Genomic DNA, 26,475 nt, shown 5'->3' with positions numbered 1-26,475 from the left:
AGAGTCTCCAGCGCTACTAGGGCGGAAGTGATGGTCGTTTTGTGAGAAATTGTGGCGCGGTTGAAGGTTGAAGAGCCAATTACTACCAGGCTGCTAGCTGAGCCAGTCTCGGTCGAGATGGCGAACGACGAAGAAGGGGTAGATGCGGGCGCAAGAGTGTGTGTTGCTACGTTGGACGTGATGGTTGAGCCATCGCGGTTCGTGGTTGTTACTGGGATGGTCGTGGAGACTTCGGTGGAGCTTTGTGCCTGTGACGAAACTGCTGAGGATCCAGGGGAGGAGGTTGCGGCTGAGTCTGTACTTACCACAGATGATTGTGAGGAAGACGGTCCGTTGGAAGAGGTAGGAGATGCCGATTGGCTTTGTGAGGATGTGGGAGTGGTGCTCGTGGTAGAATCGCTTATGACGCTGGAAGTCGGGGACGAGGTTGGCGTGGTCTGGCTGGTTTGAGAAGTAGGTGACGTGGTACTACTGTCTGAGATCACAGTCGAGGATGTGGTGCTGATGGCAGTCGTCGATGTACTTGTCGGTCCCGTGGTTGTGGATGTGGTCACGCCAGTTCCCACGACCTGTCTCTTCGGCATAATGCCTTGTGGTATCTCCTCGGCGTTGATGCTCGCGAAGCCTAGCCCGAACGTCAAGAAGGAGAGTAGCATTGTGACGGCCCTCTGCAACAGCCTGCGCGAGTAGTGGAAAGCCAAGGTGGCGAGTCGAAGTGTCGAAGGCGAGAAGTGAAAGTGTCTGTCGCACACGATTGGTTGTGAGGCGTAATTTGCGATCTATCAGTCGTTGGGGGCGAAAAGTGGAAACGGAGGTACTGCGCGAGTCTCACGGATGGTGTGTAGGGACAATGTATAGATACAAGAAGAAACGACAGTATGGCCGAAAGGACTTCGGAAGCAGAAACGCAGCGGTATGCACAGCGAGAAGGTAACTCTCCGGAGCGAAGGATGGATGAGTAAGAAGAAGAACACGATGCCAACGTTGCACCGGGCGGCGAAGGACAAGGCCGCTAGCAGCACTTCTAGTCGCCCAAAATACCTGCCGCTTAACCTCATCAGGCTACTCGCGACGTTTCGTGTTGCGGCGATACGATGGTGGTCTCGTCATCGCTTGGCTGGTATGGTTGACTGTATAGTCGGTCGATTGAATGAATGGAGGAAAAGTACTCATGCTCATTCAAATGCTCAGAATTATCCGATATCCAGCGATGTACCATGGCGACGAGGTCCAGAAAAGCTCCAGATGAGCCTCAACAACTTGTGAGACGCAGGGCCCAACCATAATTGCTTGCTCGAACGTCAGTCAACGCTAGACACTCCTGCGTATAATAAAGCAGCTTCAATATAACAGTCTTCCTTCTTCAACAGTTGCTGTTATAGCTTCTAGCGCTGCATCGAGCCATTGATTTGCGACAATCTGGCGTCCACGCAGTGACCAAACAGATTGTAGCTGTTCAGCCTGATTTGTTTCAAGCCCCGGATGAAGCTACACTACGTTTCTATGCCATTCGGTATGAGCAGTAACGTGCTTTGAAGATTTGCAGCCTTGACTGGAGAAAGTCGTATCGGGCGGTGAGTAGAGTTTAGGTCGAGTTACATTTCTGATAAAATTTAGCTGCTCTTACTACAAGACCAGAGTCATTATTTGCACGGGACACTGCTCGCCCACGCACCTCCCACAGCCATCTCATAGATCTCCTGGGTATTACTAGCCGAATGATGTCTCGAGTGCGGTGGAGAGGGACTTCCACTCGGATGCATAGGCGGCGAAGGCGGATCAAAAGACGCCGACGGCTCTCCCATGATATTCGAGAACCTCCCGTTACCCACCGGCAACATCCCACTACCCTGACTGATATCCGACATATTCCTGATATGGGACGGACGTCGCACACTACCACCGTAGGGTTCATATTTCTGATTCCCACCAGGACTGATAGCCGTCGCTCTCGCGTCGAGTTCAGCCTTGAAGTAATCTTGACCTTCGTTGTGGTCGACTGGTGGGCTGTAGAATGGTTTGCTGTAGAACTCGAAGCGCTCTCGCTCGGCTGGGTCGAGGTCACTAACGATGGTGGTATTATCCATGCTTGCGGTTCGAGTACTGAGTATCCCAGTGCTTCTATTCTGCAACTTCTTTGCTTTCCTGTCCTTCTTTCGCCAAAACCAGAAGCCGAGGCCAGCGAGTAAGGCTAGAATTGCTACTGCGTCGATGGAAATCCCTGCGATCGCTCCGGCACTCAATCCCGTATCTCCACGATGCTTTGGCGCAGGATATACGGTTGTGATGTTCATGGTCGCGGTGTTGGTGGGGAATTGTGCTGGTGCGATTGTGAGATTACGCGCATCATCGCTGTAGTCCGCAGTCACGTATCTATCACTGATCAGCGTAAGCGATGACTTCCCAGTCAAATAATATACGCTTCTTGCAAGAACGTCCTGCCCAAGGAATATTGCGAGGGATCTGTTGCTCGTTTGAGGGGAAAGTATCTCTGCGTGCTTTGGAAATCTGATATGCCGGCCAGAGGGTGTCTCTCAGTCAAGCCGAACGCTCCGTAGGATAGAGTGACACGTATCTCATGCAAGTTGCCCATCGAAGCCGCGAGATTAAATATCACAGATAGATTCATGGCGATCGAGTTGGCATGTGGCGTGTCTTTGATCAAGTAAACCTTGTAAGACAGCCCAACCATCTTCCACCCCAGCTGCTTCGCCGCCGTTATCTACGTCTGCTCAAACCTCTACGTCAAGCTCGGGGGTCGTTCCTGTGGTGGCCGCAACCTCACCTTCAAGTGTAGAGACGAACCCGACGACTTCGTCTGCCCACAGCTCAGCTAGCTCGGCACCTCAACAATCGGTGCCAAGCATGGCTACTGCTTCTACCGTCCATAGGCCGTCTAATATATCAAGATCATCGACTTCTGCCGTCGCTGGTCACGCGCCACCCTCATCGGGCGGGTCCACCAGCATAGGCCTCGCAGCCTCTTCCTTCACCTCGACTTCGCCTCGTCCCAATGTTTTAGGCGCAATCACGATGACGGAGACGATATATCTGAACGTCAGCAGTGCGATCGGGACTTTAGGGAGTGGTAACGTGGGAACCTTCATTTGTGGCGCTCAGGGCTGCACGCCTCTAACCGCCACAGGAAGTGTGACTCCCGCAAACTCTGCGTCCGGGTCTGGAACGGCGGTCGCCTCTTAGTCGACGAGCAGCGCTGCCGGGCATAGGTCGTCGAGTGTAGTGGGATGGTCGGCCAGGTTGTTAGCGGTACTGTGGTTCGTGGTATGAGCACGTTTGTAAGATAAGCGCAACGCGGCGTGGAAAGCCTTCTCGAACTTACCGCAGCGGATCCGCGAACGTCCGGCTCGTGAGACCTTACGATAATGACTTGTTGAAAATGATGTTCACAACTTTTGTTACTTGCACAGTCACAGCCTTATTTGGTGCCAACGGTGATTCGCGCAGCTGACCTTGTCTCAAGGGCATTTGTGTCCAAATCCCAGCCAGCTTCCACGAGTCGAGTCCGGTACTGCTCCATCATATCACTGGTCGAATGTGCGGTAGCTGCCAGACGTGAGAAGATCTCATCATCTTGTACATAGCTCAATTCCTTGCTGCCTCGTGAACCTGATGCATGTGCTTCTGCAAAGGCTAGAGCTTGCCACCAACCCGCTAGGATGTCTGCAGTAGTCGCTTGCTTCTCGAGCACAATGTATACATGCGGCAGAGCTGAGCCTTCTTCCAAGATGAGTACATAGCGCCTGTTCCCAAGCAGAAGCATGGTCTGCTCAAACCAGGAATCTTTCATCAATAATGATCGAGTCACGCCACGCTTGAACGCCATGCGTCGCAGTGGTATCTCGAGCTGCGAGCCGATTTTGCACCAGCCCACAATCGCACCTACTACAGAACGTAGAACACCATCTCGTTCAAATATCAACTCCTGCTCGGATACCTCTCTGGGATTCGGCACGCGCCCACGTTTCAGATGGTGATAGACAAGAGTGGCTCGTTGTCGATTGAGTGTACGCATACTGACAGCTCGTACAGCTCTTCTATTCGTCTCCAAATGTATCGCTAGCAGTAGTATGAGCGTTGTCCAGGTAGCGAATGGACTTGTGACGTAGTACACGACCACGGAGCCTGCCAGACTGCCGAGCAGAGATATGACAGTCTCCTGACTCGAGTCTTTAGCATTGAGCTCTCCCAGGTTCCCCCATCGCGCAAAGTGAGCGCTCAGACTGGCCTTTGCTGATCCTGCAGCCACGCCACACAGTGCTCGGAGAACGCTGCTGAAGCTGAGAATGACGACGCGAACCGCCTTTGGAAATATCGGAGACATGCAGTCCAGGATGAACGCAATGTCGTTGAGCACATCGGCTAGCAGACGATACATCTTGCACTCCGGCTCCAATGCTGTACCATATCGATCGGCGAAAGCGATGGTCGCCAGGCGTCCTACAGAGTCTTGGACGATACTCAGAAGCAGTGCCGCTGTTGGTGAGGATGTGGAGTCGCCAACGCCGACAGACGAAAGTACAGCGCGGGAGCTCAGTAATCCTGCGATACTGCTAGCAAATGCTTGGAGTGAGTCCTGATTGTGTTAGTTATATTTTCTGCTTGGCCCTCAGTGTGACTGACATAGATCTGGTACCTAGATAGAGAATATCAGACTTGAGGCCGCTCTGTCGAAGCTTTGCGGACTCACTCGAGATAGTCATCAGTCACGCTGTGGGGATAGCCGGCCGGGAGAAAGATGTTCAGCAGCTTCTGCCATGGCCTCTGCGTCGTTGGGTGCTGGCGGTCTCGTCAGTAGTCGGTGCACTCTGGAGGCGCAGTAGTCATGGATAGCAGGGTCCGAACGGGATTTTGACAGCTCGATAAGTACCTGGTTGGTAGCGAGGCATGATTGTAGATACTTACTATCACATCAATTCTGCAGACATTTTCGGAGCTGGTCCCAGAGGATAAGTAAGTAGCAATGGTGTTGCCAGCCTCGTCCGTCTCTGTGATCTCCACATGGCGAGGAGCCATTACGTAGCTCGCTGTATTACTTGAGTATGCACGACGAAGTGCACATCACAATTTGTTGGAGAAGTGACTTGATGAAGTGGCCACAGTCGCGCTAGCTGTATAACAAAGTCTTCTTATTGGCTGCTTGTGGCACGCTAGCGCACACAATGAAAATCAAGCGAGATCCGAGCCACTCTCGCGATCATGTCACCTAGTCCCAGATTAACAAATCAGGGAGCGACGAGTCAAAACCCTTTACTGATTCTGCTAGCCAGCGCGAGAGAAGGCACACGAAGATCTGGGTATGAAAAGCAACAGCGGTCATTTGATGGCCTCTGATGGTGCAAACGCGAATGAATTAGACTTGTACTATAAGCATAAGCATTTGCGGGAAGACACCCCGTGGGAAAGCTGCACGCCATCCCGAGCAATTAGACCAGGGTGGTGTAATCTAGTAAAGCTAAAGACTGGTTGGCAACGTCGGCAACACTGTAATAAAAGACGGCGCGTGGTCCAGTACGAGACGTGTCCCCATCGCGTCTCGTCATTCCTTCCCTTACCTTCCTCCAGATATCAGCTTCATCTTCTACTTATCTCCATCGTCACTCGTTAGCACAAAAGCCATCCGGATCATGCAGTTCACACTATCCGTCCTTGCAGTCCTTGGACTTGCCGCAGCGCAGTCTAGCACCACGACTGGCGCGCCCTCTGGAACGTCGAGCTCTCCGACAGCAGAGCAGACCTGCCTGAACGCTTGTGCGACTGGCGATGTAAATTGCCAGGCACAGTGTGTCGGTGTCCCATTCCCAAATGGCGCGCAGGTAAACGCGACCACTTCTTGCGCCTACGCGTGCCCACAGTAAGTCACTTCCCAGGTAGACGAACAGCCATGACTCCAGTGCTGATCAAGTATCCTAGGGGCGACGGCTCCGAAGCTGAGACCCAGGCATACGCCCAATGTCTTGCGAAGTGTAGCAACGAGTACTACTTCACCAGCAGCGGCACTGTCAACGTCGCCAATGCAGAGTCTACCAATGGTGGCTCAGCGGTCCAGTATAACTCAGCCGCTGCGATGACGACAGGGTCTAATAACGGTACCGCAGCTGGAGCTGCTGGTGCAACCATGACTGGAAGCGCGAGTCACTCCGGCGCATCAGGATCTGGCAGCATGACCACAGCTGCGAGCACTGGCTCTGCACGCTCTTCGGCAAGTGGCTCCGGTCAAGCAAGTAAGTGATGTATTCGTAATCATTCCTCACATCGAAGGCACTAACGTCAGATTAGGTGGGACCGCTTCTTCAAGCGCTGCTGCTGCTTCTTCGTCCAGTGCTGCTGCTTCGCCCGCCACTTACTTCACAAGCCTCCAGCTTGGTGGCTTGCTCGGGCTCGTCATGGCCGTCTTTGCCTTGTAGAAAAAGGTCGAAAATGTTTTCTGCGACGGTAGGCGGACTGCGAGAGGAGAATCTTGATACCCAGAAAGTGAAGTCGTTGGAAGTCGTTAGAAGTGATCAGGGTGTCATTGCCTTGAGTATTATTTGTCTGCCAGATAATGTGTAAATAGTGTACTATTGCAGAAATCTACAACACGCACCCACGTATCACTAACTTCTCATACCGATATTGCCCTCACGATGCCGAACATTGTCTAGATGGGCATCGAGCCATTCAGTATTTCATGTCTAGCGAGGCGAGGCCAGCCTGCATATGTTGCAGCTAAGAGGAGTGTGCAGCCACCGATGGCGACTCCTACGAATTACTGCAGTCTTCGAAGCAAGTCTTCGAGGAGAGCGCCAAAAGTCCTCATCGCTTACCGGTGGCAACGACTTTCGCACATTGTTTGGGTCGTGTAGACGTAAGGATTGTCCAGAAAAGCCTGCCGATTCTCGTAAAGATAACGATAATGCAGATAGTATTGTACTATTTGCGCAAACTTGTCGAGCGCGAACATATGACGACCCAGGTAGCCAGTCTGAAGCTTGTCGCTTGCATGTGCAGGTGTAGAGCTGTAATATGCGGGTAGAGTTTGATGATCAGTGCAGCAATCTGTCTTCGAAAAAAGCCTCATGGCGGCAAGCACCGCGCCTGGCCGATATGCTCGGCATGGTTCTTCGAGACACTCGATAGCCAGTACGTACCATAGTAATCCAGCATGATCCACTTCGACCCGAAACGTCCCCAGCAAAGCGTTTCGATAAGAGCATTTCGAACCGCTATGGCGGGATCTGGTCTTGCTTGCTCATGCAAGACAATTGCGGAGCTTGCACAAAGTGCGTCAGTGGGCAGCTGTGGTCCATCATCTCCTCGTCTGTCAGCTGTCGCAAAAGCAGAACACCCTCCTCCCACAACAATGATGAAAGCTGAGCGATCCGACTACAGCTGTGCAGAGGATCCTCGTTCTGATCGCTCCAGAACCGCTGGTGGCTGTCGACCCGAGTGTGGGGCACTGGGGGATAGCGCTCGAGCACAGTCCAGCCTCAACGCCACTGAAATGCGTTTCTGGCTGCCGTTGTCTCGCAGACGAGCTCGGCTCTAGCTGAGAACTGCGTGGCACCAGGCAGACCACATAGTTGCAGTCTGCGCATGGAAGACCAAAGGAAGTGGGGAGTCAATTGCAGAAGCATCAGCTAGTCTGACTGCCGATCGCTTGCAAGCTTGTGGAGGCGACGATGATCCTCTGGCAATATACGTCTTTGCGCTACTGTGGTGCTCGCAGTAGACAGCTCGGCTATTGTCGATAGTAAAATGCTGCTGAGTAGCGTGGGGGTGATTGTATATACGATACTTCACTATAGTGTCTCACCATCTAGGGCAGATTCAGGCGAGGGGCCGAAGAATCCTGGTCATGCATGGCACATCCACAATCGATGTCGCAAGCACAGATCTCGAGCTGAAGCGACTCGGTCTCAGCAAAGTCGAGATAGAGAACGGTACTCGTACAGACTCTTACAGTACTATTATCGATTGAAAGGATGTATGACTGCTGGTTGGTACATTACCTGGATGGAGGCAGGAACAACACACATCCTACTGCATGTTCACATTCAAGTTTACAAGCACAGACTCAATATTCAATGATGAGTGGAGTCAGCTTGACTATAGCGGAGCGCTCCGAGGCGCCCTGACAGCAATAATCGGCTGGAGGCCGAGATGAATTCTGTGCTAGGCCTCTCTCGTACAACTCTGCTTGAGGCAGGCCGTCGTGGAACGACAAAGACCTCTCAGGCATGAAGGCAACGACCATCTACTTGCTGGAGCTACAGCATGCGCTGCGGGAAAGCATCATAAGCCGCTGAAACCAAGATGACCTGCTCCGTGAAACACGAAGTCACGCTGGTCAATTCATTGCAGCGACATCGGCAGCATCACGCAATCCTCCGCGAGGGCGCCTGCCCGTAGGACGAACCCGAGAATCTTTCCAGACAGGCGAATTGAGGCAGATGATGACTGTGCTCCATGTGAAGCCCAGTGGACACACCGGAAGTTATGAAGGGCCGCAAACATCTGCCTCAATAATAGGTAGCTATGTACCGCTGGCCTGAGCCGCCTGACTGTTCTCGGAACTTCTCTTGAGGCTGTCGCGCCTACTGAAAATCCTCCTTTGGTCAAAGTCCCTCCCCGCATGAGTCGGCGGCGATTGAGTTGCGCTAATATGCAGGTCATTCGCCTACTGGGCCTACTCGGGTTGGATTTCTGTGAAAAGGCCCGTGGCCATTCCCAGCAGACTTGCGGACCAGTTGAAGGTAATCTTGCTGGGCACGCCCGTAGCTCCCGTCTCACAGTCTCGCGAAGCTTGGAGCATCCCGCATCTCGCGCCTCTCCCACCCACGCAATGCCTGTCGCTCATCTGAACTGGGCGCATGCGTGACTCCAGTCAGAATGGGTGTGGAGGCTCCACTATTTTGCCCTGCTTGCACGCCAGTGGTCCCGGACAAGGTGTGCTTGCGCAGAGGCCGTTTCAATGCTTCAGCCAACTATATGCAGGCTGCCCTCACACTCACTCAACCCCTCATCCAACCCGGCCCAGCAACATCGCTTCATATTTCTTCCATATTCCACCATCTTCGCACCCTATCATCTCATCGAACGGTCACATTACATTCATCCATCACGACTATAATCGACTTGCACGCCATTATTGCGAATCATAGCGTGACGACCGTGCACCGTTCGCATATCATTCATCGGCATTACGCGAAGATCGTCTAAATCATCCACATTCTCTCAACAGCAACTCAACTTCACACCATTTTCTACGACCATCGACACTCGTCACCTCAATATGGACTGCTTCCAGGATTTCTGTGTGGCTTGTGATAAGCAATCAACTGGAACATATTGCTCACAGGCTTGTCGACTGGCTGATCTGGAGCGAGGTACTGTCTCATCACCAACCTCACCAGTAGTCGCACAGTCAAGCCAAGCGAGGCCTTCTTGGTCCTCAAACCCGACAGTGGGGTCTGCATACGTGCTGTCTCCTGCGGTGGACTTCCACGCTTCCGAGCAACAAACCCAGGCTTGCTATTTCATGAGATATCCAACAGAACAACGACCTGACGACACACATCAGCAACGATCGCTGACACCGTCATCCTCGCGGTCGTCATTATCGTCCACAACGAGTGTCTCGACGTGTACCGGCGGCATCTCACCACAGGCTCGGCACGAACTCGATGGCTTCTTCAGCTCGTTCTCCCGCGCGAAAGCTGCCAAGCGACGATCAAGTCTGCGATGAGTTCGATGATCGGGCAATGTATCACGACAACTTTTCAGCGTTCCGTCACAGCATAAGCACTTTTTCACAAACAACACTCGCTCCACAAGCGGGAGAATCGGCTTCCGGCGTCCAGAAGACAGCATGGATGGTACGCAAGCCGGGCATGATGTACTACTAAAAGCATACGAGTCTTGGCTATTTCGACTTTACTGGCGTTCATTGAACGGGATGAGGCATCTGGATGGCGCACCACTATGGGTGGGAATTACCACTCACTCCCCTGTTGATGTCACTTTGGCACTGGAGATGCCGCACTTGTACGAAATCATGGCATAGGGTAGCATTGAGGTGGAGGGGCACAGGGCTAGTAGTGCTCAGATGACGCGGCCTCTTGTTTTTGGAGAGCTCGATGATGGTTAGTACGCAAGACCAGCGGACTCGCGGAGGTCTATGTGCCTTCCGGTAGATAGCAGATGATCACAACAATAACACGAGTGGTCCTGACCAGCACGATCTTCTCCACCTTCACGCTATATCATCATCGCCTTCAGCTCTTACCCAGATAAAGCTCGCGGGTGATACTGCAGGGTTGATCGGTGCCTTGATCTGACCTGTTCCGTCAAGAGATAGGGCACGATGTTATGTACCTGCAGCATAACGAGGAGAAATCGCCTACCGCTCATCAAGAGAGTTCCCTCGGGTTGGGACGCCTCCGTTAGATCGTCTAGATCAAAACCATGCCCCTTCCATGCAATTCGACGGCACAGTAATGCGCGCAGCTTCCCTTTTCATCATATACCGTGCCTCGGCGCTCATCTTCTCGATCCGTGAAGCCATAGCACCCACTCCATCGAGCCCGAGGGAACGGAGTCTTCATGATCTCGTCCGATGTAGCAGGCCTCATCCCCGCCATCTCACATGACGGACCGTAGCGACGTCGATCACGAATGGCGCATTATCATTGACGATCTTGTCCAGACACGGCACAGATCTGATTCGTCCGAGCCGTCCTGCTGCGTGGCTGAGGCATTTTATCGTTGGGGTCTAAAACAAATGGTGCCAGGAAGAGAGTTGCCGTGTCTCATAAACCTGGCAGCAGACGATGAAAGATGATTTTGCGCCCCGCGAGGTGGTGTCTCGCAAGATTACGGGGTCCGGACTTGTCGCCGAAGTGGAGGCATGGGAAGCTGTGCAGATACGAGTCAACGACGTGGGGGGAACATTTGGAATGGCAGACTCGTAGCACAAAGACATGTGATTGATCATCCTGCTTGCCAGCGCATGCTTCTGCACCAGCTGTGAGTGGTCGCTGCTGCGCTGAGATAAACATTTCATAGCGACCTGATAAGCGCATTGCTGGACGGGGGTGTTATGGTGCCATGATTTGCTCTCTGCTGCGACAGCAAATCTAATTCATTCAAGCAGCCGAAGGAATCGTCATTGTGTTTTCGACATATTCTAAACCATGTTTTCGGCGCTTTTCGACTGTGGTGAAGACGAGTTATCATGCATCGGCGGATCTGTGGGGGCATGACCAACCAACGGCGCGGAATCACTTGCCCAGATATCACCATCAATGGGAGTAGGGTTACTGTCTCCAGAGAGATACTGTTGTCGATGTCAGTGATGCTCTGCCAAAAGCAACGTCTGCCATAGTGGACTTACCAGATACCAATACACCACTCCGACGAACAGACCACCTCCAACAATGTTGCCAAGGAGTGCTGGGATCATGCTCTTCCAGATGTAGTAGCCAACGGTGATCTTTGGTGATCCAAGAAAGATAGCCGCAGGTATGAAGAACATGTTTGCGACAACGTGATCTGTTTCATATCAGTGTCAGCATTGCTCTGTTGCATTCTTGTCCGAGACGTGTATCTGCTTACCAAAGCCAAGTAGCACGAAGGCAAAGGTAGGCCACCAGATTGCGACGACCTTGCTGAAATACTCCCTCGCCATCCCGGCCAGGAAACAGGCTAGGCAGACCAGCCAATTTGCTCCGATACCACGCAGGAATATCATATGCCACTCCGGAGTCACCACCTTTGTGTTTGCGAAGCTCTCGACCCAGGATCGATATGCCGCGACGTCGAGCGTGCCTCCATAGCCTATAATGATGGCCATGACGAATAGTGATCCCGCTAGGTTGCCGAAAAATGTGATCACCCAATGTTGTAGCATCTTCAGAGGAGAAAGTCGACGGTGGAGGACGGAGATGGTTGTGAACTGCGCAATCAGCCTAGAGTCTCCAGCATGACATCCCAAAAACTCACCATGAAGCTGCCGGTGCAAAGGTCAGATCCAGTCACCACAATCGATACAAGGCCGAAGGGAAAGATAAGTGCCCCGATCATTCTGATCAGACCTGGCGCATTCTCCTGATACCATGGCGCAGTGTTCGTGATTAGGACCGCCGCGCAGGCGAAGGACAGAAGACATCCTGCCATGAATGAGGACACAAAAATCTTGTCAATACGCATATTTGCTTTCATGACGCCCGCCCGCGAGCATAGCTCCACAGTCTCCTTGGGAGTGTAGCAGTTGTGAATGACGCGGAACGTCTGCATGCTGGCGGCGCTTTCGTGATACTGCGGGTGAGTGGTGTGGAAGGAGGAGAAGCATGAAAGGTTTAGAGAGGAGGGTGGATCTGGGTATATGCTCCTCTCTGTACAAGCATCGAGACCCTACAGTCTCACCTTGGCATACGAGACTAGCCGTCCTGGCTAGCATTTGGTTGTTGACCTGCTCAACGGACCATCGACCTGCAATGCTACGGCCACTGCTTGAGTGAGAGCCAATGATGTCGACCGCTAGCCGCAATATATCCTTTTCAGGTTGTCGATCGCTCCAACACCGGTCCATTAGGGTTCGAAGGACGCACTATGGACAAAGTAGCTGCCTGATAAGACGCCCGGGAAGAAGATGTCTCTCCAATCGAGACAGCATTTGTATACAGATGACTCGTTTGGCTGCCTACAGTTCTAAATTGCAAATACCAGTATGGCGGTTGCATACTGTTGCGTAGGCCAAGGACCACATGCAGAGATGATCGAAGACCTCTTGCGTGAGTACGGTCGTTCCAGTGGTTGTAGATAAGAGAAAAGAAGGGCGGAGATACATTAGCGGTACCAAGCAACACCGCCAAGCAGCGCCGTTGAATCGCAAGATAAGAACAGGTGCGTTGGAGGATGATGGAGCTCACTAAAAGACCCAAGTTATGTTGCACTGTGACGATCGATGTATGGACATGGGGGATCGTGTTATACTGCATGTAGCGGCCACTTGCATTCGGTAGGTGTAGGTGTAAGCAGAGTCGAAGAAGTGGTGAGCATTCATTAATTTTATCACGTGACTGTCGAGTGCATTGACCAATCATGGCACTTACTCTCAATTCACGCCTTACGCACTCCACATTTCGCGACTTCTCAAAGGGGCAAGGTCTCGTGTTTGGACAGTTTGCGCACCACGAAACATTGTGAGGGGCACGCATAACACTCTTCCCAGTCATTTACCGTACAATGTGGTCGTCATTAAGTCTGCTGAGCCTTGTGGCACTCCTGGTACCATCACAAGCCCTCTACTTCTACATTGACGGCCCCACACAGAAATGCTTCTTCGAGGAGTTGCCCAAGGACACCCTGGTAGTTGGTATGGGATACTGTCAGTACCATGAGCAGTACGGAGATTGACCAAGTCAGGCACCTTCAAGGCGACACAATGGAACGATCAATCGCGAACATATGTCACGAATCCGGACATGGGCATATACATCACAGTGGATGAGGTAAAGCACATCACAAGCCCACATACCAGCAACATATCCTAACCAGAACCAGATCTTCGACAACGACCACCGCGTGGTAAGCCAACGCGGCTCCCACACTGGAAAATTCACGTTCTCCGCTGCCGACTCCGGCGACCACCGCCTCTGCTTCACTCCCACCAACGTCCCTTCCACATCTGGCATCCTCTTCTCGGGTGCACAAGCCGGCGGCATCAAGTTCGAGCTCGACATGATCATCGGCGAGACATCCGCGATCGAGAGTAGCGACAAGGATAAGATGGGTGAGGTCGTGTCTAAGGTTCGGGATATCAACGCCCGGTTGCAGGATATCAGGCGCGAGCAGGTGTTCCAGCGTGAGAGGGAAGCGGAATTCAGGGATCAGAGTGAGGCTGTCAATGCGAGGGTTGTAAGGTGGACTTTGATCCAGCTGGCTGTGCTGGGTGTGACTTGTGCATGGCAATTGAGTTATTTGCGTAGCTTCTTCATCAAGCAGAAGCTCGGATAGACAAGGACTGAAGACTGTTCTCCCAATTCTTGAGAGTTTTCTGTCATGAACATAGAGCTAACATAGCTACGAAAAATTACCGAGCTCCGACCTCATACATCAAGCGTCTAGCCGTTCACTATCACACCGCCATTGCAGTGGATGGTCTGTCCACTGATGGAGCTGCTATCTGTGCTGGCCAAGAACACCACGCACGTAGCAATCTCGCTGGGCTGGCTAGGTCGACCCATAGGTGCTGAAAACCCTTCAATGGCACCTTCGTCCATGGTTGCGGGAGCCAGTGGCGTCCACACTGGGCCGGGTGCAATTGCATTGACACGGATACCTTTGTGCACAAACTGGTTGCTCAAGCCACGGGTGAAGGCTACGATAGCGCCCTTTGTCGATGTGTAGTCAAGAAGATCTGGGCGGCCAACATATGCGTTGACAGAAGCATCGTTGATAATCGTTGACCCGCGCTCCATATGTGCAAGGGCGTACTTCGAAACGTAGAAGAAAGCTGAGACGAGTTAACATCTGGTAGGTAACTTGTCAGGCGGCTCGTGAACTTACGATGGATGTTTGTATCGAAAGTATGCACCCTGCCAAAATCGTTAGATCGAAGCCCTCCATGCGCAGATATGGGCTCACACTATCGCTACTTACCACTGCTCCTCGGGCAAGTCCTTGATATCATGCACCATCATCTGATAAGCATGGTTATTGAACAAGATATCAATACCACCCATCTGCTTGATTGCCTCATCGACAAGCTTCTTGCAGTTGTTCTTGTCTTTGAGGTTAACGGCAAGAGTATGGCACTTTCGGCCGTACTTCTCCACCAATTTCTTGGTGTCTTCAGCATCCTGCTCCTCCAGGTCGGGCAGATATGTGATCAGACTGTCGGCACCCTCCATGGCGAAGAGCGTGGCTGTCGCTCGTCCGATGCCACTGTCGCCACCAGTAATAATGGCTCGTTTGCCCTTGAGCTTGCCGGAGCCTTGGTATGCTCTCCAGCCGCCCTTCTCATCCGGGACATCTTCCGTCGACGGCTGAGGGTCTAGCTTGCGCTGGTCACCTGGAGGAGCCTGTTGTTGGACTGGTGGCTTCCAGCCTGGATGGATCGTTAGCCTACTAATGTTTTGTCACGAGGTGATCGTTCGCCTTACCGGGCTGGAACTGGTTGGGCTTCGATTCAGACATGTTGAAGTGTGTTAATACGAGTATTGTGTCGCGTGGAGCAGAAATGTAGCGAAGATATCTCTCTTTCCCATTATCATCACCTACCTCTCAAAATTCTAGCATCTCGATCGCGTCGACATTTCGTCGACTGCGCGTCATCACCATAACGTCACAGTGACCCACGCTACTGCCTTGCTCACGTGCAACATGCTGATGGACTGCGCTTGCGAGCATACAGGCGGTACGACCGCGAATGCCACAGTCTCATTGCAGGCGACGATGCAACTGTGCAGAAGCATGAAGAAGGTGAAGTCGCAAACCATTGCCGTCTCCATTCGAGCCACAAAACGCCCAAAGCCTCAAACTCAAATTTCGCGAACGACGCGAGTGGCGTTCGTTACTGCATTCTGACAGTGCCGGAGGCAATCTTTCCTGTTTACAAACACGAACTAGTAGCAAAACCCAACATGCTAACAACTGTCCTTCGCGATTACTCCGAGGTCGTCCACATCTCGAAAGCCCAGCGCAAGCGCAAACCTTCTGGTTGACCGATCATCACGACCCACCTCCGCGGGTAGTTGGCATAACTACATCATACGCAAACAATAATGGCCATCCTCGGCGCAGAAAACCCGCACGATGCTTCTGGAGCTACGGTGACGGTCATCGAACAACAGACTCCTGGTGGATTGGCGACGCCTATGGTATGGACTTCCGTCGCGGTCGTGCTAATTGCCGCGACACAATGGGCTCGTCGATGGCTTGTCTCTGGTGCGGCGATTGAGTCGCTGCTGGTGCTCTATGGGTATGGGCTTGGGTGTAGAATATTCTCTGACATACCAATCTGGACTCTACTGGCCACATTCAATCTGGCATACGCTGTTTGCTCGACTTCGTGGCTGTTCTGGACCGTGTTTACGGTGTTGTGCTACCCGATCATAGGCATCACCTGTTTGCTCCAGTTCAAGGTCGTCTCGGAAGCGGCGAGGAAGAATCTACGTCGCGTTCTCAAGGAACTTCACTTCACTAGGGACAAGATTGCGCTCTTCAACTTGCCGGCTCTGGAGATTGACACTGATGTTGATGGTCTGTTTGTGGTCCGGGGAGTCACCATCTCATTGTCAACCTTGACGCTCGTCGCGCACGGCATTGAGTTGGGCATCAAGATCGGCGATGACATCGAGTTCGCTGCTTGCGTAGACAGGGTGCACATTGATTTGTTCAGACGGGTAGAGGTCAGCGATGTGTACGGAAGCGTCAAAGGTGGTAAGCCAGAGCTGTTCTTTGGCGACCTCGACAGCGAAGGTGATCATGCCGACGATTCTATGCCGGTGTTTGGCGAGACTGCGCTTTTACGTGCAGCCACGACAGGTGCCGAAGGTTTCAAGGATAGGCCGAAACTTCGTACCTCTTTGACAGGCGTCAGCTGGATGAAAGACTCGACGGCCACTGCTGGCTTCAAGTCAGTCAAGACTCTGTCGGCAGACGACGAGAAAGCCGAGGCGCAGTATCTAGCCATGCTCAAGGAGATTCGCACGACTAGCACATCTTACCAGGCCAAAGCGCAGGTCAGGGCCAAGGCAGCCGCAGGAGAGGGATTCACCGAACTCGAGAACGACAAGGACGTGCGTGCTGCGATGTGTGCTGAATTGCACACTTTGCCGTCAATCGCCCACCCACCTGCACGATCCGTGCGTGTGACAACACTACAGAATCTTGCGCCACCGAGGGTTCGAAATTTCATCCAGAGGCTGCCCTTCCTGTATCGATTGCTACTTACAACTGTGGCGTACTTCCACCGCATCTCGATCAAATCAATCAACGTGGCGGCCTCGGGTCGCTTTACTGCGGCAATGCTGCAAGCCAAAGTCTTCAAGCACTATTCCACCGACAGCGCGGACATACGGCGGCTCGAGACAAGAGTGAAGTCATGGCTAGCGGACGCAAACTTCTGTCTACAGCTCGGCGACATCAGTTCCCATGCCCAGGTACCACTGAGCAGCTCCTACGAGATCACAGCCTATCTCAAGGCCGACGATGTTGTGGCTTCACGCATGGTACCGGAGCAAGGGATTCTGGAGAGGGTAATAAGGCTGGCTGGCGCTGATGCCACTTGCTTCATCCCTGCTTTCCTGATACCCCACCACGAGCATGTTGTTCCGGACAAACTCTCTACCGAAGACGAGCAGAGCTATGAGATCAAGATTGAAGACGCGGATGGAGAGCCAAAGGCCAAGCAAGGCGAGATACAGCTTGATCGAGCGCGGAAGGATGAGACGGCAATCAGAGTCAGCGCGCACGCGAGTCTGCCGGCATCTTTCGACCAATCTCTCCTCGACTTCACAGCTGCTTTAGTCAAAGCGACTAAGATCATCGAGATCGAGAAGGAATTCGACTATGTCGCTACAGGTCTTGACACCCCTCCCGTCACCACACCCACAAGCCCCACTTTGACTCCAGCAAGTACATTCAGCACCTTCGACGACGATGCCTCAATCAAATCGACAAGCAGCGGCCATTCAAAACTCGGCAACCTGGCCAAGAACATCCGACAGAATCTAAAGGAGGGCGGTGCAGGTCAGAGCATTAAAGACCTTGCTAAGGATCTGGGTCATTCGACGCACAAGGGGATGAGGAAGGCATTGGGGGGAATGGTGAGCGATCGCTGGATCGCGAAGATGGTCGGGAAGGTGGCGAATAATTTGCAGAAGGCGCAAGGGGATTTGGGATATTCGGCTGAGATACCCGTGAGGCTTGCGGGTTATAGGGCGCGGCCTGGGTTGGCTTCGAAGCTTTTGCCTTGATCATGGTGCTGGGACGGTTATGAATTTAGGATGTGAATGGTTTGGGGTGTGGTGTTTGCTGCCTAAGCGAGAGCGTTCACAAGGCGCATGGCTGTACTGTGAGCTCAGCAGTTGCTCCGAGCTCTTCAATCTTTGCGTCTTTTATGGTTGTACCGAGGCTGATCGTTCATATCATTGATCACTGATCCTGCATTTGCGACGTCACGTGAGTTGTTCTTTAGCTGGTTTTTTGCAAGAGCAGATCGGTGCAGTCACATTGCGGAGCCCTCGGCCTACTTGGCGAAGCAGTCATGTCATGTGTAGCACAAGAGTATGGCGTCAATTGTAATCAGTGTGATACTATGAGCTGTACCTGTTTTATGTACGTGAAGGAGTTATTCAACTTATTTCCCAATAGCCAAAGCAACTTGGGACGTCCACCAATCAAGTGAGCAACGGCACCCACGATCAGAAGGAATTGCAGGAGCCGAGATCGCACGGCGTCGCGCCTGCCAAGTCGGGAGGAGGAGATGACAAACCCACATTCGAGTTCGAGCAAGCCCCACTTCGTGCCACTTCGTGCTCAACCGCCGACTTGTGGTCCGCCCCACGGCCCTGACCTTGCGCCATTCACTCACACCTGGACTGAAGACATTGGCAGGTGCGCATGGGCAGACGTTGTGTTCACTGACACATTGGGCGACGACAACAAAGAGCTGGTCGGCTTCTTGAGGGCGCGTGGCGAGGACAGAGGCAGATTAGGACAAGGTTCAGGGTAGATCTACTGCCGTCATACAAAGGTAACCATCCGCCGCACCCGCACACCCGAAATAATCTCACACTGGCGACGTCGAGCATTGTCTAGTACATACCATACAGTACTGTACGCGATGGCGAGCTACAATGGCCGACGCGCACCGAATGTGTCGCAATACCTGGCCAACCTGAACACGATCCCAGGACCGCAGGACGTCGCGGCGCAGAGTGCCTTTCCAACGGGAGACGACCTGGACTTCTTGACCAACACCGAGTTCTTCGACTTTGACAACTTCGAGGGCATCGGCGACGAGTTCGGACAGGGCGCTGCATCGGCGCAGGCAAATGAGAAGGCGGCCCAGAAGGCAGGCAGCAGTGCTGTGGCCACGAATGGTGAGATGACAAACCCATATTATGATTGGAAGACGCAGTGTATTGACCACGACACAGGCCCCGGCTACCAGTTCAGCGAGTTCCAGACCTATCCCACCATGACCGCCTCGCCCGTGAGCGCCATCACATCTCCCTCCAACCTTCAAGGCGCCTTCCCAGCTCTACCCTCTCACTTCTCTCCTGGCGAGAAGCGCAGCGCTTCCCAAGCAGGCCTCGCCTCCGTCGACCTCGAGGACCCTTCCCGCTTCATAGCAGAAGAGGATAAACGTCGCCGCAACACAGCCGCGTCGGCACGTTTCCGCGTGAAGAAGAAGCAGCGCGAGCAGGCGCTTGAGAAGCAGAGCAAGGATATGTCTGAGAAGGTGCAGATGCTTGAGGGAAAAGTGCAGCAGTTGGAGATGGAGAACAAGTGGTTGAAGGAGTTGATCACGGAGAAGACCAAGGATAGTGAGAAGGCGGATGCGGAGGGGAAGAATGCTTCCGAGACCAAGGGCGACCGGAGTCGTGAGGAGAGGACTGACGGCGTGGGCACTGTTGCTGATGTCAAGGTCGCTGCTTGAGCCTTTTGGTAATCTCTGCTGATTTATGAGCGTGTTTCTACAGGTGCTGCGATACGCGCCCTGCATAAAGTCCACATATTGTTCCCAGATCCTAGCACGCTAGGCTTGTTTCTAGCACAATATGAAACTCATTTATGATCTTGTCTAGCATTCAAGCCCTGGTCGCCTGCTGATGTTGCACAAGAATGCTGCTGTGGCACGTGAATGCCTGCACGCAAGGCAGCCGCCCCATACAGCATCGAACATGACCTGTTGATCGTACAGCAAGAAGATAATATATGAAGCCGCCAACATGATCACGATGTCTAGTCGATTCGACCCTCTCTCAACCAAGAATCGACCATGGCTGATCCATTCATCGATCTCTCCCAATTCGCAGCTTCGTCGCCCCCTCCCGCTTCTGCTGCTCCCCTACCGCATCCTCATGGCCGTGGCATAGTAGACCCAACAGTCACGCCCCCACCTCAACTTCACATCAACACTGTAGCTCAAGATGCCCTTGTGGACGGCATCAAGCATGCCTTGTATCGTCAAGGCCGTACGGCAGTCTTCACCTGTGGTGGACGCATACCAATGGTTCTGGACCCGGATCATCGTACCGATGAAGGCGACCTCACACCTCGCACTGATGCTCTCATGCAGGAGCAGCGAATCCTGACCATGCCGGTGACGTTGCGCTGGGGCGATGAGATGGCTGGCAGGCGGGTCGAGCTTCCCATTCTTGGCGACGGTGGCGAAGATGGGGGCACCAGTCAAGCAATAATCGAGCAGCTCGCTCGTGCCTGTACACCTGCTACTTTCGGCGGGGACGGCGAAGATGTCTTTGACGAGGAGTATCGTCGCGCGGGTGCCTTGGCGGTGGGTGAATTCATGACGGACTTCTGTCCTTACAAAGCTGGGATCGTGGATCTGGTCACGCAAATGCTTGTTCCGCCTATCGCTGAACACCATGGACCGTCTCCGCCGCAGATCGAGTATGGTGAGATCGAAGATGGTCTGACCTGGGACCAGCGTCGGGAGAAGAAGAGGATGATGTTCCGGGGGGTGAGAGCGGAGCTGTATAAGCTTAACGTTTACAGTGGTCCCTCTGGACACTTCAAAGCTCATGTCGATACTCCTCGGAACGAAACTCAAGTCGGAAGTCTGGTCGTTTGTCTTCCTATCCAATTCACCGGCGGCGCCCTAGCAGTTCGACACGCGGGTCAAGAGATTATCCATGACTGGGCACTGAATCTGGCGGAGCCTGCTATCCAATGGGCGGCTTTCTACAGCGATTGCCAGCATGAAGTTCTGCAAGTCACCGCCGGTCACCGCATCATTCTTACCTACAACCTCTACCTCTCACCCGGTACTGGGCGTCTCTGTGATCGTGCCCTGAGTCTTCAGCCCCAAGGACTGCCTATCTATGAGCTGCTGAAGAGGATTCTGATATCGCGGGACTTTATGCCTAACGGTGGATATCTGGGTCTCTACCTCGTACATGGCTACCCACATACCGATCCCGTTCAGCACAAATTCGTACCCAACATGCTTAAAGGAGCGGACTTGGGAGTTTTTGAGGCTGTAAAGGTGGCGGGGCTGATCGGCGTGCTGGTGCAGTGTCAGAACGGAAGTTTCCTACCTGCTCTCGAGGAATTAGATACGATGTATGCGCGGCATGTTCGTAAACAGTCTCGTCCGCAGCGTTGTGATGTAGATCCGGTTAGGAGAGACGTGACTACTGTGGCCAACCTCCTCACAGCCGCAGAGATCGAAGCGGGTAGTATGGAAGACGAAGACGGCTTTGGGGGCGGTGACGACGACATGGGTGATGACGACCGGAGGGAGGAATTCGAGCGGATCCTGGGAGAAGAAGGGGGAGGAGGGGAGGAGTATCTTCAGGAGCGCCATAGGGACTTTATCAAGGAGTATTATGCTGAGAAGGAGGTCGTCTGGGTGGGAGGTGGAGGAGAGCGGCAGGTAAGTAAGGTTTGGGTTGCGTATGGCAATCAGGCGATGTTGGCGGTCAAGTATTCGTATGTTTCTCTGATTGTCAAGGTACCTTCGTGGTGGGAAAGGGGTATGTGATAGCTAATGTACGGTGTCGGATGTTGGTGATACTGGAGATTATGTGGGATGTTTTCCAGACAGTGTCAACATTTTTATGGTATTGACTGGCTATTGAATAGCTCATGATCATCTCATATTAGTGAGATACGGTTCGTACAATCATTCGTTTGTCTGAGCTCATCATCCATAAAACATGCAAAATCATCTGGTTTTACTTCGACCCCCTGCGCTTCACCCGTCCATTCATCTCCAGGTGAAGTCGTCTCGCAATCTCCTCGTCACTTGCCGTCTGCTTTGCTGACGGACGAGGCTTCTTCGCCAGTCGTCTGGTTGGCTCGTCGTCGTGGCCCAGCGTGCGCTTCCGCTTCGTGAGCTTGTTGTTTGCTTGTGCTAGCGACGAGGGAGACGAGACCAGCTCGTCTGGCTTCGCCAGGGACGGCAATTGTGTGACCGGTGAGTGCCGATTGATATTAGCAACCGTCTGACGCTACAAGAGGATTGAAAACTTACTACAATGTTATTATTCTCCAACAAAAGCGTATCAGGCCTCACAAACAACGGCTCCTGCAACCGGACGGCCTCCATCTGCTTCCTGTACACCCGGATATGCTTTGCCCACAGGGCAGCATCTCGTCCCGACTTCCGCCGGACTGTGGCGTCCTTGTAGGGGCGGAGAGGTTGGCCGTTGTAATAGGAGCCCCACGAGGTGAGGTATGCCGTGAAGCTTGCTGTGATACTGTATTGACGGTTCATCTTGTTTTGTGATGGATGGGAGTGACAGGCCGGCTGCTATGTGTGTTGTGTGTGTGTGTGTGGTTTGCAAGATGAAGTGGCTTGGAAGTGAGAAGGAGGAAGGAGAGGTCCAAAGGCTTATATTCGCCCTCGTCGACAATAGAATGAGACGACAATAGGGCCATCATGTGGTGTCTGGAGTATGAAGTGAGGTTGAAATCGCGCATGGGATGAAAGCTCACTTACACTTACACAGTATTCCCAGATGCAGAGATGTGGAAAGAGCTCACATATTCGGCCGTCGTTACTACAAGATCATGGCAGATCATGGGGATATGACTACGAGTGCACGTCTGGCCTCATGGCAGATCCCCATGGTATTGCTCAGCGTGAAGCTGCCATATCGTCATTCAGTGTTCTTGAAGATCCTCACAGCAGTGGGATATGTCATTGGCTTCCAGGTAGATCCCTATTGCTTGGTCTCGATCTCATGCCGTCGTAGAGGCCGGCATGACCAGAACATCATATTAGGTCATTGGTATTGTTCCAGGAGAACAGCATCTCAAGTATGGAGCTCAGTGAATCCCAGTGGCCACATAGCTTGAAACAGCCCACGGAGAGGCCGTCACGATGATAGGAAGGTCGCGTACAGATGAAATTAATGCATGCTTCACGGGCCAGTAATTGTGTAAGGGATGATAAGAGTGTCACCTCTGCTGATTCCTAAGCTCTCCTCGCCCTCTGAACGAGAGCATCAAGACCAGGCGCCCAGCCATGGGTGTGGGATTTCATCTATGCGCAGCGCGAAAACACAGCATCTCAGGGAGTATGAGGAAGCATGTCGATCAGTAATGTGTCTTGTAAGCTGGCATCTTATTGTAGATGAAGAAGAGGAGGGGAGAGATTTCTGCTGTGAAGTCGAATATATACTTGACGCTAGCGTGCTTGGAGGGGTGGATTCGGGAAGGTGGACCGAGCGCACTTCGGTGTGGGAGGAGCTACGTTTCTTGATGCTGTGTCTATGTTGTTAGCATGTGCTTTCGGGAGTGAGTGAGAAGGACGACTTGATCTATACGGAGAGGATATTACATACACCTGGCCTGGACTGCGGAGAATATAATCTGATCTGCATGGTCATAACATCAGCTTTCCGCCAACCCACCGCCTCGTCCACCACCACCCTCGAGTAATACACTCTAAGCCATCGCGACCATGGATTACGAAGCACTAAAGGAGCAGTGGTCAGACATCGAGGAGCGCGATGGCATCCGACTGTCATGGAACACCTTCCCTTCTTCCCGCATGGAAGCCAGCCGGCTAGTTGTGCCCATTGGTGCCCTCTACACACCACTCAAGGAAAAGGCGGATACACCTTTGCTACAATACGAGCCAGTCACCTGCAAGCCACCATGTCGAGCAGTCCTCAACCCCTTCTGCCAAGTGGACATGCGAGCGAGAATATGGATCTGCCCGTTCTGCTTACAGCGAAACAACCTGCCACCACACTACAAGGACATCAGCGAGAACCAGATCCCACCTGAGCTTCACCCAGGCAGCACAACAATCGAGTACCGACTCTCCCGGCCAGCGCCCACACCTCCGATCTTTGTATTTGTGGTCGACACATGCCAGGAGGAGGATTCACTTAAGGCGCTCAAGGACAGTATCATCATGTCTCTGGATCTGCTACCACCGCATGCCCTTGTTGGTCTGATTACGTACGGTACCATGGCACAAGTGCACGAGCTGGGGTACACGGAGTGCGCCAAATCCTATGTCTTCCGTGGTAACAAGGACTACAATGGCAAGCAGGTGCAAGAGATGCTTGGTTTGGTGCAAGGCGCGAGGCCAGGCATGCAGCAGATGCAACCTCGACCGGGTCAACCTGCGCCTCCACCAATGGGCGGTGCTGGCCAGCGCTTCTTGCTGCCGGTACAGCAGTGCGAGTACCAGCTCACCAATGCACTAGAGAGCTTACAAAAGGATCCTTGGCCTGTTGCGAACGACAAACGTGCCATTCGCTGCACTGGTGTTGCCCTATCAGTAGCTGTCGGCCTGCTCGAGACGAGCTTCCAGAATTCTGGTGCTCGAGTAATGCTGTTTACTGGTGGAGCTGCGACAGAAGGTCCAGGTATGGTGGTCGGACCCGAGCTCAAGGAGCAGATCCGGTCTCACCACGACATTGATCGTGACAACATCAAGTACTACAAGAAGGCGCTCAAGTTCTACGATACACTGGCCAAGCGAACTGCACATAATGGCCACGTAATTGACATCTTCGCTGGCTGTCTTGACCAGGTCGGTCTACTGGAAATGAAGGGCCTGCCCAATAGTACTGGCGGCCACATGATACTCACCGACTCCTTTACCTCATCCATGTACAAGCAGTCTTTCGCCAAGATCTTCGACACCGACTCGCAAGGCAATTTGGCAATGGGCTTTAATGCTTCCCTCGAAGTGCTATGCAGCAAAGAGCTCAAGGTCACTGGTCTGATCGGCCATGCTATCAGCTTGAACAAGAAGTCCACACACGTTGGCGAGACCGAATGCGGGATTGGCAACACATGCTCGTGGAAGATGTGCGGTATCGACCCTGCAGCATCCTACGGCGTGTACTTCGAAGTCGCCGGCCAAGGCGGTCCCGCAGCAGCAGCAATGCAGCAAGGCCCACAAAAAGGCCTCATCCAGTTCCTCACCTACTACCAACACAGCGCCGGCCAATACCACCTCCGAGTCACCACAGTCGGCCGCAACATCTGCGCGCCATCCGGCGACCCAGCCCTCGCTCAATCCTTCGACCAAGAAGCCGCCGCAGTCCTCATGTCCCGTATCGCAGTCTTCAAAGCCGAAGTGGACGACGGTCCTGACGTCCTCCGATGGGTCGACCGCATGCTTATCCGTCTCTGCTCCCGCTTCGCCGAGTATCGCAAAGACGACCCTACGTCTTTCCGCTTGGAGAAGAACTTCACCCTCTACCCCCAATTCATGTTCCATCTACGCCGATCACAATTCCTTCAAGTCTTCAATTCATCTCCCGACGAGACGGCCTTCGATCGGCATGTGCTGAATCATGAGGATGTGGGCAATAGTCTGGTCATGATCCAACCGACGCTGGATAGTTATACTTTTGATCAAGAAGGTGCGGTGCCGGTGTTGTTGGATTCGACGAGTATCCAGCCTCAGACTGTGCTGTTGCTTGATACGTTCTTCCATATTCTCATCTTCCACGGCGAGACGATGGCTGAGTGGAGGAAAGCTGGATACCAGGATATGGAAGGATATGAGAATTTCAAGGAGTTGCTAGAGGCGCCGAAGGAGGATGCGAGGGTATGTCACGACACCTATCATCTACAGCCTGAAGGAAATATGATCACGCTGACCTTTTGCCACAGGAACTCATCCAAGACCGCTTCCCACTTCCCCGCTTCATCGTCTGCGATGCTGGGGGCTCACAGGCGCGTTTCCTGCTCGCCAAACTCAACCCTTCGACCACACATACCAGCTCGAGCTATGGCGGCGTGACGCAGACTGCGCAGACGATCTTCACGGACGATGTCAGTTTGCAGACTTTCATGGATCACTTGATGAAACTCGCTGTCAGCGGAACGAGCTAGAAAGTTCTGTCTGGGTGAATAGATGACTTGAAGCACTGAAAAGGGATTATGTAGTGCGTCAGGGAGGAGAGGTAGTCATGATGCAAAGCGATGGCGTTCGTGGAAACGGCTGAGCAGGGCATTGAACTTGATGGAACGGAGCCAGGATGTTCTGTAGAGGTTAGAAATTATTCGTCAATGACCAGTGCCATCCATCCTACCTCGACGCTTCGCAACCACACGTGTAGAGACGAGTAATGGGAGCTCGTAGAGCATGATTTTGATGATTCTCTCTCGATACTGTCGAAGATCTACCTCAGCCGTCTAAGCGCTGGTAGCAAAGATATACTCTTCGCGGTCTGCTGTATGCTATGCAATAAAAGGCATGATTTTCCTCCGGCCCCATCATGAAGTCGCAAGAAGAGGTATCTC

General features: G+C 52.9%; 12 protein-coding genes across 12 annotated transcripts; 6 read left to right on the top strand and 6 right to left on the bottom strand.

The window, feature by feature from the left end:
* Positions 1–305: 305 nt before the first annotated feature.
* On the bottom strand, positions 306–656 carry LTS14_008691 (uncharacterized protein; the record flags this gene model as incomplete). Its single annotated transcript, XM_064841377.1, has 1 exon — positions 306–656. A coding segment is annotated over one exon (351 nt), but the record flags the coding sequence as incomplete, so codon positions are not given.
* Positions 657–1,643: 987 nt separating this feature from the next.
* On the bottom strand, positions 1,644–2,692 carry LTS14_008690 (uncharacterized protein; the record flags this gene model as incomplete). The annotated part of the gene is made up of 2 exons (XM_064841376.1): positions 1,644–2,373; positions 2,421–2,692. 2 exons carry the CDS (start codon positions 2,690–2,692, stop codon positions 1,644–1,646), a joined length of 1,002 nt encoding a protein of 333 aa, XP_064691240.1.
* A 744-nt stretch (positions 2,693–3,436) lies between these two features.
* Positions 3,437–5,034, bottom strand: LTS14_008689 (uncharacterized protein; the record flags this gene model as incomplete). Its single annotated transcript, XM_064841375.1, has 4 exons — positions 3,437–4,594; positions 4,642–4,654; positions 4,709–4,797; positions 4,924–5,034. The coding sequence occupies 4 exons, from the start codon at positions 5,032–5,034 to the stop codon at positions 3,437–3,439; spliced, it is 1,371 nt and encodes a 456-aa protein (XP_064691239.1).
* Positions 5,035–5,645: 611 nt separating this feature from the next.
* Positions 5,646–6,425, top strand: LTS14_008688 (uncharacterized protein; the record flags this gene model as incomplete). Its single annotated transcript, XM_064841374.1, has 3 exons — positions 5,646–5,872; positions 5,932–6,242; positions 6,298–6,425. The coding sequence occupies 3 exons, from the start codon at positions 5,646–5,648 to the stop codon at positions 6,423–6,425; spliced, it is 666 nt and encodes a 221-aa protein (XP_064691238.1).
* A 4,760-nt stretch (positions 6,426–11,185) lies between these two features.
* LTS14_008687 (uncharacterized protein) lies at positions 11,186–12,294 on the bottom strand (the record flags this gene model as incomplete). Its single annotated transcript, XM_064841373.1, has 4 exons — positions 11,186–11,335; positions 11,393–11,550; positions 11,614–11,953; positions 12,001–12,294. 4 exons carry the CDS (start codon positions 12,292–12,294, stop codon positions 11,186–11,188), a joined length of 942 nt encoding a protein of 313 aa, XP_064691237.1.
* Positions 12,295–13,245: 951 nt separating this feature from the next.
* On the top strand, positions 13,246–14,016 carry ERP1 (emp24p/erv25p- protein; the record flags this gene model as incomplete). Its single annotated transcript, XM_064841372.1, has 3 exons — positions 13,246–13,375; positions 13,426–13,511; positions 13,564–14,016. 3 exons carry the CDS (start codon positions 13,246–13,248, stop codon positions 14,014–14,016), a joined length of 669 nt encoding a protein of 222 aa, XP_064691236.1.
* Positions 14,017–14,123: 107 nt separating this feature from the next.
* On the bottom strand, positions 14,124–15,198 carry LTS14_008685 (uncharacterized protein; the record flags this gene model as incomplete). Its single annotated transcript, XM_064841371.1, has 4 exons — positions 14,124–14,515; positions 14,569–14,597; positions 14,662–15,109; positions 15,165–15,198. 4 exons carry the CDS (start codon positions 15,196–15,198, stop codon positions 14,124–14,126), a joined length of 903 nt encoding a protein of 300 aa, XP_064691235.1.
* A 587-nt stretch (positions 15,199–15,785) lies between these two features.
* On the top strand, positions 15,786–17,981 carry LTS14_008684 (uncharacterized protein; the record flags this gene model as incomplete). Its single annotated transcript, XM_064841370.1, has 1 exon — positions 15,786–17,981. The coding sequence occupies one exon, from the start codon at positions 15,786–15,788 to the stop codon at positions 17,979–17,981; it is 2,196 nt and encodes a 731-aa protein (XP_064691234.1).
* An 869-nt stretch (positions 17,982–18,850) lies between these two features.
* Positions 18,851–19,669, top strand: LTS14_008683 (uncharacterized protein; the record flags this gene model as incomplete). The annotated part of the gene is made up of 2 exons (XM_064841369.1): positions 18,851–19,109; positions 19,167–19,669. The coding sequence occupies 2 exons, from the start codon at positions 18,851–18,853 to the stop codon at positions 19,667–19,669; spliced, it is 762 nt and encodes a 253-aa protein (XP_064691233.1).
* Positions 19,670–20,011: 342 nt separating this feature from the next.
* On the top strand, positions 20,012–21,736 carry LTS14_008682 (uncharacterized protein; the record flags this gene model as incomplete). Its single annotated transcript, XM_064841368.1, has 1 exon — positions 20,012–21,736. One exon carries the CDS (start codon positions 20,012–20,014, stop codon positions 21,734–21,736), a length of 1,725 nt encoding a protein of 574 aa, XP_064691232.1.
* Positions 21,737–21,929: 193 nt separating this feature from the next.
* LTS14_008681 (uncharacterized protein) lies at positions 21,930–22,471 on the bottom strand (the record flags this gene model as incomplete). Its single annotated transcript, XM_064841367.1, has 2 exons — positions 21,930–22,205; positions 22,229–22,471. The coding sequence occupies 2 exons, from the start codon at positions 22,469–22,471 to the stop codon at positions 21,930–21,932; spliced, it is 519 nt and encodes a 172-aa protein (XP_064691231.1).
* Positions 22,472–23,662: 1,191 nt separating this feature from the next.
* Positions 23,663–26,064, top strand: SEC23 (GTPase-activating protein S23; the record flags this gene model as incomplete). The annotated part of the gene is made up of 2 exons (XM_064841366.1): positions 23,663–25,777; positions 25,843–26,064. The coding sequence occupies 2 exons, from the start codon at positions 23,663–23,665 to the stop codon at positions 26,062–26,064; spliced, it is 2,337 nt and encodes a 778-aa protein (XP_064691230.1).
* Between the last annotated feature and the right edge of the window lie 411 nt (positions 26,065–26,475).

Source organism: Recurvomyces mirabilis (genome assembly GCF_035927965.1).
Source record: "Recurvomyces mirabilis strain CCFEE 5264 chromosome Unknown scaffold_26, whole genome shotgun sequence".
Taxonomy (NCBI): Eukaryota; Fungi; Ascomycota; class Dothideomycetes; order Mycosphaerellales; family Teratosphaeriaceae; genus Recurvomyces; species Recurvomyces mirabilis.
The sequence above is the reverse complement of the archived record's forward strand: the minus strand, read 5'-3'. Positions and strand labels throughout refer to the sequence as shown.